General features: G+C 41.3%; 1 protein-coding gene across 1 annotated transcript in view; it reads right to left on the reverse strand.

Annotated features, from left to right (window-relative positions):
- Positions 1 to 13,952, reverse strand: part of Ttc6 (tetratricopeptide repeat domain 6) — a 140,635-nt gene that overhangs the window by 42,036 nt on the left and 84,647 nt on the right. The window contains exons 11-14 of the mRNA XM_075947685.1: positions 7,158 to 7,608; positions 6,714 to 6,843; positions 5,769 to 5,941; positions 1,180 to 1,316 (exon numbers count right to left, since the gene is read on the reverse strand). Of these exons, the coding sequence (XP_075803800.1) occupies positions 1,180 to 1,316; positions 5,769 to 5,941; positions 6,714 to 6,843; positions 7,158 to 7,608 (891 nt within the window). The remainder of the gene's footprint in view (positions 1 to 1,179; positions 1,317 to 5,768; positions 5,942 to 6,713; positions 6,844 to 7,157; positions 7,609 to 13,952) is intronic.

Consider the following 13,952-nt stretch of genomic DNA (forward strand, 5'->3'; position numbering starts at 1 on the left):
TAAAATAACATAGAGACAAGAGTTATATAAGAAAAACATTGAATAGGTCAATAAAAATTTGGGGTTCTTTGCTCCCCTATTCGTAATATCCACCAATTGGAAACAACCTAGAACACCCTTAACAGATGAATAAAGAAGATATGGTACATTTACACAATTGAATATTACTCATGAAATCTGCAGATAAATGGAGAGAGCTAGAGAAAATATCCTGAGGTAACCCAGCTCAGAAAGACAAATACATGTATCCACTTTATTCACTGATATTAGCTGTTAGGTCAACAATAAGCAAGCTTCAATCTGTAGAAGCATGAGGATAAGATTTAGAGTAAGAAACTGGTGTGGGACAGGTAACTCTCCCTAGGAAACGGAAATAGAATACATAGTTATGGATGGTTGGGGTAGGGACTCGAATGGGAGGATCAAGCCAGGAGGGGAATGGAAGAGGGGGATGAGGGAGGGAATATGGGTAGAGAGAAAGCTAAAATTAAGGGCTACTTGAGGGGTGGTATTGAAACCTAATACAGTAGAAGTTTATGTATATATAACATCTATTATATATATAATATATTATACACACATGTTTCTTGTGCGTTTTCTTGGCCTTGTTTCTTTCTGTTTGTTTGTTTTGTCTTATTCCTATGTGTGAGCTTTTAAATCTTATTATATTATATTGTTATTTCTTAGAAGCCCGTTTGTTTTCTAAAGAGACAGACGGGAGTAGATATGGATAGAAGAGGAGATGGGAAAAAACTGGGAGAAGAAGATGGGGGAGGATGAGGGGAAATCGTAATCAAGAATTGTAATCATACTATATAAAAAAATCTATTTTCATTAAAAAGAAAGAAAAATAAAATGAAATGAAACAAAAAACAAAAAGAAATAGTGGTTTAATACACAAATTACAATAAGATATTACAGAATATATTTGACCAGATATATGTACTCCATGGATACAGAGATGATGAATGAAAAGGAAACGCAGAGAAGGGAATTGTGGCCAATGAGGAAGGCTTTACATAGTTAGAAAGTTACTTCTTGGAAACGCAAAGAAATGGCTTGACGCTGAAAATTAACTCATTGTTTTAAAATGGCTGTCAGATTACATGGAGCTATTTTTCCTGCAAATATATTTAATTAATATGTCATTTTGAAATTTACATATAAAATAACTCTTACCTTGCATGAGAATTTCGGGGCTCAAGTTTTAACAGAGCTGTAAAATCATGTATGGTTCCAATCCAGTTTTCATTGTCAAAGTAATACATTCCACGCTTCATTAAGGCATCTGTTCTCTTGGGATTATAGTAAATACACTAGCGTGGTGAGAGAATGCAAACACGTTACACTAGAGTGGTGCAGGGATGCAAACACGTTACACTAGAGTGGTGCAGGGATGCAAACACGTTACACTAGAGTGGTGCAGGGATGCAAACACGTTACACTAGAGTGGTGCAGGGATGCAAACACGTTACACTAGAGTGGTGCAGGGATGCAAACACGTTACACTAGCATGGTGCAGGGATGCAAACACGTTACACTAGAGTGGTGAAGGATGCAAACACGTTACACTAGAGTGGTGAAGGATGCAAACACGTTACACTAGAGTGGTGCAGGGATGCAAACACGTTACACTAGAGTGGTGCAGGGATGCAAACACGTTACACTAGAGTGGTGAGAGAATGCAAACACGTTACACTAGAGTGGTGCAGGGATGCAAACACGTTACACTAGAGTGGTGCAGGGATGCAAACACGTTACACTAGAGTGGTGAAGGATGCAAACACGTTACACTAGAGTGGTGCAGGGATGCAAACACGTTACACTAGAGTGGTGCAGGGATGCAAACACGTTACACTAGAGTGGTGCAGGGATGCAAACACGTTACACTAGAGTGGTGCAGGGATGCAAACACGTTACACTACAGTGGTGCAGGGATGCAAACACGTTACACTACAGTGGTGCAGGGATGCAAACACGTTACACTAGAGTGGTGAAGGATGCAAACACGTTACACTAGAGTGGTGCAGGGATGCAAACACGTTACACTAGAGTGGTGAAGGATGCAAACACGTTACACTAGAGTGGTGCAGGGATGCAAACACGTTACACTAGAGTGGTGAGAGGATGCAAACACGTTACACTAGAGTGGTGAAGGATGCAAACACGTTACACTAGAGTGGTGCAGGATGCAAACACGTTACACTAGAGTGGTGAGAGGATGCAAACACGTTACACTAGAGTGGTGAGAGAATGCAAACACGTTACACTAGAGTGGTGAGAGGATGCAAACACGTTACACTAGAGTGGTGAGAGAATGCAAACACGTTACACTAGAGTGGTGAGAGGATGCAAACACGTTACACTAGAGTGGTGCAGGGATGCAAACACGTTACACTAGAGTGGTGCAGGGATGCAAACACGTTACACTAGAGTGGTGAGAGGATGCAAACACGTTACACTAGAGTGGTGCAGGATGCAAACACGTTACACTAGAGTGGTGAGAGAATGCAAACACGTTACACTAGAGTGGTGCAGGGATGCAAACACGTTACACTAGAGTGGTGCAGGGCAAACACGTTACACTAGAGTGGTGAAGGATGCAAACACGTTACACTAGAGTGGTGCAGGATGCAAACACGTTACACTAGAGTGGTGAAGGATGCAAACACGTTACACTAGAGTGGTGAGAGAATGCAAACACGTTACACTAGAGTGGTGAGAGGATGCAAACACGTTACACTAGAGTGGTGCAGGGATGCAAACACGTTACACTAGAGTGGTGAAGGATGCAAACACGTTACACTAGAGTGGTGAGAGGATGCAAACACGTTACACTAGAGTGGTGAAGGATGCAAACACGTTACACTAGCATGGTGCAGGGATGCAAACACGTTACACTAAAGTGGTGAGAGGATGCAAACACGTTACACTAGAGTGGTGCAGGGATGCAAACACGTTACACTAGAGTGGTGCAGGGATGCAAACACGTTACACTAGAGTGGTGCAGGGATGCAAACACGTTACACTAGAGTGGTGAGAGAATGCAAACACGTTACACTAGAGTGGTGCAGGGATGCAAACACGTTACACTAGAGTGGTGAAGGATGCAAACACGTTACACTAGAGTGGTGCAGGGATGCAAACATGCTACACAGTGAGAAACAATTAAGACAAGGTACAGTCAACTTAAGTTTACAGAAGAGAAACCCACTTCAAGATACTAAAAAGGGCTGGAGAGATGGCTCAGAGGTTAAGAGCACTGACTGCTCTTCCAGAGGTTCTGAGTTCAATTCCCAGCAACCACATGGTGGCTCACAACCATCTGGAATGAGACCTGGCACCCCCTTCTGGCTTGCAGGCACAAATGGAAGGAATGCTATACACATAATATAATAAATAAATAAATAAATATTGCCGGGCAATGGTGGCGCACGCCTTTAATTCCAGCACTCGGGAGGCAGAGGCAGGCGGATCTCTGTGAGTTCGAGACCAGCCTGGTCTACAGAGCTAGTTCCAGGACAGGCTCCAAAGCCACAGAGAAACCCTGTCTCGAAAAACCAAAAAAAAAAAGGATTATATTAAGACATGTTCCACCATCAAATTTTTGAGAAGGAACATCATTTACGAGGAAAGATAAATGATAAATATAAAAACAAAGCTTTTGACCACTGAAACTTTCACTGATAAAAATTCCCGTGTCTCCTAGCGATCTCAGATGCTACCCCATTAAGCCTCACCCATGTGACCTCCTAAGCATGGGCTGATTGAGGACATTAACAGACACGACACGGTAGATGAGGGAAAGAGCACAAGGCCTCATCTCTACACAGAGCTACAGGCAACTAAGGAATGATGAGGCTGGGATGAATAATCATTTCTAGGGAAGAACGGACCAACTGCTTATCCAGTATCAAATGGTTAGCCCTCACAAAATACATACGAGTAGCTTTATACAGATTCAACAAGTTACAATTTGGAGTGTGTGTGTGTATATGTGTGTGTGCATGCATGTGATAGCAATTAAAGAAAAAAGAGATCATGGATTTTAAAAAGAGCAAGTAGGGATATGCAGAGGGTTTGAAAGAAAAAGGGCAGGAGAAACGGTGTAATTATATTATAATCCCCAAAATAAAAGCATTAAAGAGTGAGGTTGCGCTGTCTCATACTATTCTGTCCTGACAGTGGATGAAAGTCACATAGGCTGTAGCTTGACCTAGTCACTAACGTGAGAAGACAAATGATGTGGCTCGTAACTACACACTGACATACAAAGCGGCAGAGGGTAGAGTCTCCCGAACTGCGCACAAAGGACGTTTCCAGGGATGTTCAAAGCAGTAAGAAACATGCTAAGGAGATTGGGAACTGTTTTTTTTTTTCCGGTTGTTACAGTAATCTGTTGTTAAACTCCTGGTGTCAGATGCAGGAAGTGAGATGAGTCATTATTACTAATTTCTAAATGTTTTTTTTTTAATTTGGAGGTTATAATATATCATTTCTCCCTTCCTTTCTTTTCCTTTAAACTCTCCCTTATATTCCTCCTTGCTCTTTCAAATCATGATCTTTTTCATTGTTATATGCATATATGTATGCATATAAATTCCTAAATTAAACCTATTCAGTGTGTGTAATGCTACCTGCATTTTCAAAAGAGATTTTTAGTTACTTCTAGATCAGAAGTTACAAGCCAACAATACTTTCCATAAATAGAAGAATGTCAAGCTAAATCAAGAAGTAACATGGCAGTTGGGAACATGCACAAATGAATTATTTATGCAATTTCTTTTAATTCATCCATTATGCTCAGGAAGGACTAAGATTTATAGTTAGAAGTCAGTAGATCATCAAGTCTTTCTGCAGCCAGGGGAGTCATGTTGCCTTGATGGCACCCTCAGGGTGTGATTCAATCAAAAGCTCACTTCCTTGCTGGGTATCCCAATACCTACAAACAAATGCAGATACCTCCATACAACCTTCTTTCCTTCCTGGCACCATCATCATTTTATATCTCATGTATGTGTTTCTATCTTTCCTCAAGTAGCTTTTCTTTGATATCTGCATGATCCAGAAACATGTCTATATCATTCATCATTTTTCTACTATATTATATATGCAGTGCCTGGGTCAACAAATGAAAGAAAGAAGAGTGAATGAATCCATGATGCAGTCTCTTCAAGAACTAGTAGGTACCATGAAGAGATCATCAGCTGTTCAAGAGCTAACAGAAGGAAAGAGGAAATTTTTCCATTATCTAAAGAGAAAAGGCAATTCTCAAAGGTCTCTAAAACCACATTTCTTACTCCAAGAATAGAGAACCAGAAAAGCTGAGACTTCTTTGGGGTTGCCTCAATGTTTCATATCTACCTTTTGTTTTCCATTTATTCACCAATGTTTTTAAATTGCAAAATTGGTGATAACAACATACCAACAATGGAAATTCTAGTTCCTAACTTGTAATTAGTTTGGCTATATAAAACACATGATAACTGTTAAAAATGTTTGCTAGGGAGCTGGAGAGATGGCTCAGTGGTTGTGGGCAGTTTGATGCTTTGTAGAAGAATGGGGGTTTGGTTCCCAGTATCATGGTTTCCAGTATCACACCTATCTGTAATCCCAGTTCCACGCACCTGATGGCACCTCAGGTACCAGATATGCATCTGGTGCACATGCATACCACAGGCCAACCACTCTTAAAACAAATATTATAAAAAAAGGATTGCAATACAAAAAAATCTATCAATGGGAGCAGGGGGTGTCATGAAGCTTACTTTTGAATAGTCATCAATGGCCAGCATTCTGTTTGTCTTCTCATACATCTCCCCCCTCTTGAAATAGAGATCAGAATCTTTGGGTCTGCACTTGATTGCCTGACTGTAATTCAGAATTGCCAGTGTGATTTCCTTCTTCTCTCTGAAAATCTCTGCCTTTGACAAGTATGCCTCTAAAGATGAAAGGTAAAAACTCGGCTTTACAATCTTTTCCTTAGCTGTGAGAATTCAAAGCAGCAATCCCGCTTCAAAATGCATTCCTAGAATGATGTTCACTATAGTATACACTGTTTCATTTTTCCACGCCTGATTTATTCTCAAAGTCTAAATACTCATTTGCAGTTTCAAGTAGTCTTGCTCTGACGTGGCAACATTACCACTCACCTGTGTAACTGTGTAAAATGTTTCAGTCTTAGCAACTGCAGTAATAAGCTAGGGTGAATGACTTTTAGCACATATGCCAACACAGATCAGAAGACATGCAGCCATCTTGTGTTTTGTCGTGTGGTTCTGGAAGTGCTGGGGATTCAAAGATGCACATGACAATTCCACATTTCTAGAAAAGTCTGTGTCTAGAAGTTCGGGCCGTTAGAAAACAGTGCATATGAGCGAGGTATGGATTTCACCCACTACGAGGCCTTCACAGTATTACGTTCTCATTCTGAAACGTGTGGTCAAGAAAAGACTTACAAATCACCTCCCAATTTTGAGTTCATATTGTCCATATGAGACCCGTGAAAGGGATTGTGCTGAAACGGATCTCCAGGGAATAAACTCAGGCATAATGAGTCATTTGAAAACAATGCAAGGGTTATATGAACTCTAACGCTGAAGCCATCATACCAATTTACAGAACTTCTACCTATCAGTTTGTTTGTATTTATAATCATGACAAAAGCCAAGGGAAAGAGACAGATACTGTAGCTGTCTCCATATATAACCCACCTGCATGGTTTTTTTTATATCTGTGTATAAAATTCAAGTCATCCAAAGCATCATTGATTTTGTCTTGGAAAAGATAAATGAAATGTCGGTGCCAATAGGCATTGAGAAACAATGGCTCCAAAAATATGGCCTGAAAAACACATGTATAAACAAAGTCAGATCCATTGATTTTCCAAAGGAAAAAAAATGACACTATTAAGTGAGTTTCTCAAGCATCATTAATACCAGTGGCTTTACATGCATACAACATAAGATAAAGCCTCCCAATTCAAAAACCAGAAGTCTGGTGCTTTTAATGAACATTTGAAAACGCCAATATTTGTATTTCACAATCCCATAAATTGTACTAAAATCATTTGTCATTCAACACCTCAACAGAAATGACTGTATAAAGAAAGGGAATGGAAATGGTGAGCTGTGTTGTTTTTATTCTTTCAAACTTACTTCTTGTAGGTCATTCATGGCACTTTGCAACTTTCCCAGTTTTCTGTAAATAGCTCCACGCCGACAATAGGCAAACACGGGAATTCTTTCCTCATTTTTTATCTCTTGAGTCAACCGCTCCACTTCCAATTCATAATATTTAATGACATCTGAAGGAAGGTCACACTTGATATGATCAGATAATTCCAACTTGGGGAGTTCTATCACTGGCTCGGGATCTTCTTTCTGAAAAGACGGAACTGGTGCAGGTGTTTTCTGAGGTTTGTCTTTAGCGAAGATCTCGATAGCCCATGTCCGAGGATCAGTATTTTCTGGTATTCCTCCTTTACTTTGAACAAATTGATCAAAATTTAAAACCACGGGTACACTGGGACACCTTATTTGACGTTCGTATAATGGAACTTTAAGGGAAAACTTTTTCTGCTCAGGAAGTATTCCGTGAGATGTCGATCTAGTGTCAAAGAGAATGATTAATTTTTAATTACAGAAACACAATTATCTTTCAATCTATGATTCAACTCAACCACACACAAGAAATTATTTTTCTAGTATCAAAACTTGCTAATTTATGTAATCAAACTTCACTTTTTCAATCAGTAAGACTGCAGCACAATATGAAGAATCTCTGTAAAAATGGAAATACATTTTTGATGTGGCAGCCTCTCTAGACTGCTGGGATGGGGACAGCAGTTCCCCTTTCTGATCTGACTCACAACCTCATCTTCTCCCAGGATGACCACAGTGGAGAATTTAGGAGGTGAGCTGGAAGGGATAAAGGAAATGCTTCTTCCAAAGGCTGAAGTTTAACTTGATCATCTAGATCCTATCAAATGATGCAGCTACATTCCTCCTCAACTTCTCCACTGAAAACAGGGCTTTCATTCAGAAGCATGGACTGTATTGCAGCCATATGGTAGCCAGCAGAGACAGAATAAAGACAGTCTACTGCAAGTTTGGAAAAAGCATTCAGTAGCGTTGGTTGTATTGTGACCGTACGGTAGCTAACAGAGACAGGATAAACACAGTCTACTGCTAGTTTGGAAAAAAAGTTTTAGCTCCATTGTGTTTTATTTACTGAATTTATAGTGTAAGAAAGTCATGGTGCCAAAATAGGGGAATAAAGGTAAGAAAAGGCTCCCATTCTTTTATTCCCTTCTTATAATCTCCGCGCCACATTCTCGTGCAAGCCATTCTCATCTGTTATGACACGAGGGCAGTGGGCTGCATAGCACTGTGTCATTTGACACAAGTTAACTCATCTTAGAGTAGGAAGCCTCAGTTGAGAAAGTGCCTCCAAGAGAGAGACCTGGCTATAGGCAAGACTGTAGGGAATGTTCTTAACTAGCAATTAATTAACCCAACCAATTACAGTAGATGCTACCCCTCTGCTGGTGGTCCTGGGTTCTGTTAGAATCAGTGGTGGGGAGGAGGCAGAAATCTGAAAGGAAGAAAGGAAGAAAGAGGGAGGGAGGGAGGGAGGGAGGGAGGGAGGGAGGGAGGAAGGAAGGAAGGAAGGAAGGAAGGAAGGAAGGAAGGAAGGAAGGAAGGAAGGAAGGAAGAAATCAGACTGAGCAATCTGTCTTCAAGATGGGACATGAGACACTTCCGCCCAGGCCGCTGAGATACCACTGTCTCTTCCTCTCTCTGTTCTTCAGCCATATCCCCTTGGCTTCATATCGCTAATCTAGTACCACCTGAGAAAGGCTTTCTGTGCCAGGTGTTTTGTTTGTGCTTCTGTGTTCCACTCCTTCCTCACCTTGTTCCCTAGCCTGGGAAACTAACTTCTACAAACTACATCCACAAGACCCCTTGTTCTCTGCTTTATCAGAAACCTCAAGAGAGAGACACAAGCATCTGAAATCAAGCTTTCTATGCTCCAGGGCCTTACAAGGTGGGTTACCTCTAGCTGGATATAATAATACTTGCCCAAAAAAGAACAGGACTTCAAAGAAACCTTTCCTACCCCAACTATTTTCTCCCAGGTTTTAATAATTACTCTCTGTTTATCTTCCAAAACTTATTGTAGAAAATAAATTGATCCTAACCACACAATATGTTTATTCTCTTTGTCTCTCTGTCTCTCTTCCAACAAAGAGAAACAAAAACAAAACAAGAATTAAAACAAAACTTCTGTAAGATAAAAAGTGCCAACACAAAGCAAACCGAAGTAAAAAGTCCACAGAAATATCACCGAGTTCTTTCTGTCTTGCCCAACTACTCCTGGGCATGGGGCCCGCCCTGTGATGTAGTTGTTATACCCAGTGACACTCCACTGGAGAAAACTAATTTTTCCCTTTTCCAGAAGTTATCAATTGCAAACAACTTCCTGGTTAAGGGTGGGGCTTTGTGTCCACTTCCTGTTCTCTGCGCTGGGACCCCATCTTCCCTGAACCCATGCCGGTCTTGCATGTGCTATCGTCGTCTCCATATGTGTTCATATGTGCATTAGTCCTGTTTAGTCCTGCTGTGTCTGAAGTATTTCCCTGTAGTCATCCATTCCCTCTGATTCTTACGATTTTTCTGCCTCCTCTCCCACAGAGATCTCTGAGTCTTGAGGGAGTAAGGGTTTGGTAAATTCATCCACGTTAGGACTAAATGCTCCATAGTCTCTCACTCTCTGCACACAGTCCTGTTTGGGTCTCCATGTTAGTTTCCATGCAGGCGGAAGCTTCTCTGATGAGGGCTGAGTGAAGCACTTGGAAAGAACAGGAAAGCAGCAGTACCTACTAAGGGTCCAAACCTCTTAAGTACACTCGGGTAATGAAGCTACTATGGAGAGGACACAATCAGACATGGAAAAAGGTGATTTTCCCCCAAATCCACTTATCTTCCCTAACAGGAGAAACTGACTAAGAGAAGTCATATCATTCATCTGTGAGATGCCATCTCCCCCTACACGATAGCCTTATACCTACATTCAATTACACAATCTGTGTATTCCCCCCAGATCTCTCAGCTGTGAGATCTGGATACTCTTGGAGAGCCACAATTGCCAGTTCTTCACCCTCTCAAATCCATCCTCTACGATGTGCCCTGAGATTAGTGGTTGCTGGTCCTAGTTGTAACCCTTGGTTACTCTACCCTCGCAATGCCTAGCAAATGATCTTAGAAGTTACCATGCATCAGAACTGCTTAGGAGGCTTGTTGAAATGCAGATTTGGGGCCTTCACAATCTCTAATTTGGCAAGCAGAGGGTGGAGACCTAGGGTTTTTACATTCTCGCCAGATTCCACATAAAACCCACGGATTCAAAGACAACACTCTAAGAACTACTGCCATAGAAGAGTGAGCTCTAAGCCTTGGGAGACTGAGAATTGATCTGTAAAATGCGGCATCCTTAATCAAGCTCTGACTCCTGGAGAGAAGACAGAAAATGCAGAGGTGATGGCACACAGATAAACACTATATATGCTGACACGGACGTGAGTGAGTGGAGGACCAGGAAGGAACTGATCTCGTTCAATGGTCACTAATAGGATTGTAGAATGGTAAACCCCAGCTAAAACCGCCTTGCCATCGCAGAAGCCAAAGACACAGTTACAACAATTAACCACAGGAACAGAAAGGTAATAAGAGAATTTTACTCTGAGAGGACCTGTGGCAATAACTAAATGGCCACAGTTTCTCAGTGATAAGACAGATGGACAGCCTGCTAAGGTATTGTTTGTCTTAGATAAGCAAGAAACTTATGGGTCTGTTGAGCATAAAACTAAATAGCTATATGTTTGAGGTTCATGTTTTCTTGCCAAGATCTCAGGACCAAAAGAGTCCACAGCCTAAAACTTTGCTTGCCATGATCCCAAGGAGAGGACCCCACCATGTGACACACGCATCTGTGAATTTCCCCCCAAAAGATTCCAAAAACAAATGCTTGCGCCTTCTGGAGGTCAGGAGATGCTAACTCTAGACATTTCAGTTCCAAATGTCACTGAGTCTATCAATAAAAGTAAGGAATTAATTAATAAACTAATAGGAAGTCTATTATTGGACTTGGACTGTCTAAAAATGGACCTGTGGAGGCCCCACCCTGTAGTCAATTTCTCATCCTGGAACACCGCAGCAGTGAGTGACTCAGAAAGAACTCAGTGTAGACAGGGACATAATGGTAATTAAGACCAAGCAGAAGTCTCTGGAGGGGCCCAGCCCACCCCACGCCACCCTGCAGGAAGATAACGCACAATGAAAGCCACCAGATCCCTGAAGAAAAGTCACACAATCATGGCGATGGCGCTATCAGCAATTTCAAAGACAAACACTGGTGACCACTCCACATCTCCATTTCCTGTCTGGCCAGTGCTAAAGCCGAATGTCTGGAAGAAAAGTTGCCATAACTTATCGTGAGTGTAAATTTAAGCAGGTGTTGATTAGGAGGTGTTGGCCACCCTAGGTCTAGATGTGGTAACTACATTTATGAGAGCAATGTTCCCACTTTCTGGCACCTGACTTACAGCTATTGGTCTGGCTTGCTTTTTCCGTGGCTGGGACCTGGTGTGTCAAGGGAAGCTTCCATCTGCATACCAGGGTCAGAGGTATCCGCCTTTCCTTACCTGTCCTGCAGTGTCCCTGAGATCTGACGAGCTAAACTGATATGCATTCCTATTAGACCATCGTCTGACGCTCTCCATGCCTGCCTGCTCCCTGCAGTCTTGACCATCTGGGAAAACCTTTCAACGTTTTCAATCGCTCCAGTAAAAATCTTTGGGAGTATCCTTAATTCATTTTTTCTCATACCTTACAAACAACCCATGAGCAAACATTGTTGGCTGTATTCCCAACATCTGTCTAGAATGTGGCCACTTTTTACCACCTGGATTGCTATGACTTCAGACCCAGCTGCCATTTCTCACATAGATCATTCAGTTGCTTTCTTGTGGGTGTCTCTCAGCTTCCACTACAATTTCTTAATTCCTACCACTACCATGGTGAGTCTTCTGGAAGATATATTTGATCATTTCAACATGTTCTCCACTCTCCGGGTCTCGTTTTATATTTATATTTATCACAGCCTGCAAACTCTCTATCCTCTTCTTGCGTTCATAATGGCTTACAAACATACACTTTCCTTTTTTAATTTCTGTATATGTGTATGGTGTATGCATGTATGTGCACAAGTTTGTGTGGCTGCGAATATAGAAGCCAGAGGAGGAGGTTGGGTGTTACCCACTATTACTCTCCACTTTCTTCTTGAGTCACAGTATGCCACTGTACCTGAAGCTCTATTTCAGCTATGCTAGCTAGCTAGTGAGATGCTGGAACCCACCTGTCTCTGCTTTTCCCTACCCTCAATGATGGCACATGCACCCATGCCATTTTTATGTGGGTACTGGGAATTTGAACTCACATTCCTATGCTTGTACAAGAATTCTTACCCACTAAGCCATCTCCAGAGCCTCGACCTCTGGCCAATAAGACAATACCTGGTATTATTGCCCAAACACTTCCTTGACCTCACTTTCTTAGCAATCTCTTGTGTTCCAGACACCACTCTGGGTGCTGTCCAAAAGAAATAGGCATATTCTGCAACTTGGGGCTATTACACAAGCTTTTACCTTTTCTTCAGAGATCTAAATACCTCATTCCTCCATACTGTTCAGTTCTAAGTCATAGAGGCATCTAGCGATCTAAAACAGCGGCTCCCACTTCCCTGCCTTATTCTCGCCATAACTGTTATCACTTCCTTAACATCATGAGTCAATCTCTCTGCTGTCACTTTCACACTAGGATATAAATGCTACGACAGGGGACTGGCTAGCACTCTTCACTGTCCTCATCTGTAGTTTCCCATCTAGACTAGTATCTGGTATACGGAAGGTGCTCGAAAAATTTACTCTGAAGTCTGCTGAACTAAAGTAGAAATTTCCTTCACTATCTCCTTGCTTCTTGCTCCGTCGGCAGTACTTTCCAGCTCTAACGCACAGGGGACCATCGCTTCTAAGATCCAATTCCAAAATAAATACTAAAATGAACGTGTATTTCATTTAGCTCTGTAAATCTGGAAAAAGCACAGATTACATTTTAATCTGAAGAGTCCATTGATCTGCTCTGCAGATATTCACGGTGGATGCAGATATATTTTGAGAATACCCAGATTCCACTGATTCCCCCCCCAAAAAAAACTTTTAAAAACAAAAATCAAAAAGTTACTTTTAAACATAACTATATGTCCAGTAGAAAAATTTCAAACAATGTAGAGAGCATAAAGTAACTCTCAGTAAAGACTCTTCTCAACCCATCCCCAACAACTACCTGCACCACAGAAACAATCGATGCCAGAGGCTGGTGGATATAATCCATATTCTCTATACAATATGTAAGCACACACTTAACATACGTGCATAGGCATAAAGGCTAATCTCTTCCCACAGGTTTGTATGACTGTGTTTCCATGTACACATTCAAAACTGTGTCAGTGGTGATTTAATGAGGGAACTGCAATATTTTCTAATTTTTTTACAATGAGCACGCATTATCTTCTGAGCTGATAAAATAATGGTAATATCTTAAAGGGAGCAAGCAACTAGAACCGGCTAGGCAAGTTCCAGAGGAATGTAAAAAGCAAACACAGATAATGGATGAACTTTTACAAGGAAAAGCTATAGTCTCGGATCATTGAAATTAAATAGCCCAAATTAAAAGGGAAGAGAAAGGAAAAAGCATGGTTATAAAGTCTAGATCCACGTTTTCATAGCCAAGGGTATGGTTCACAGTTTCCCCCTTGAAGGAGCAACACAATAAATTGACCTGTTGCGTCATCTGCGATGTAGAGAGACCATGCTCTAGAGGTAGAATACGTGT

Source organism: Microtus pennsylvanicus, chromosome 14 (genome assembly GCF_037038515.1).
Source record: "Microtus pennsylvanicus isolate mMicPen1 chromosome 14, mMicPen1.hap1, whole genome shotgun sequence".
Classification (NCBI taxonomy): domain Eukaryota; kingdom Metazoa; phylum Chordata; class Mammalia; order Rodentia; family Cricetidae; genus Microtus; species Microtus pennsylvanicus.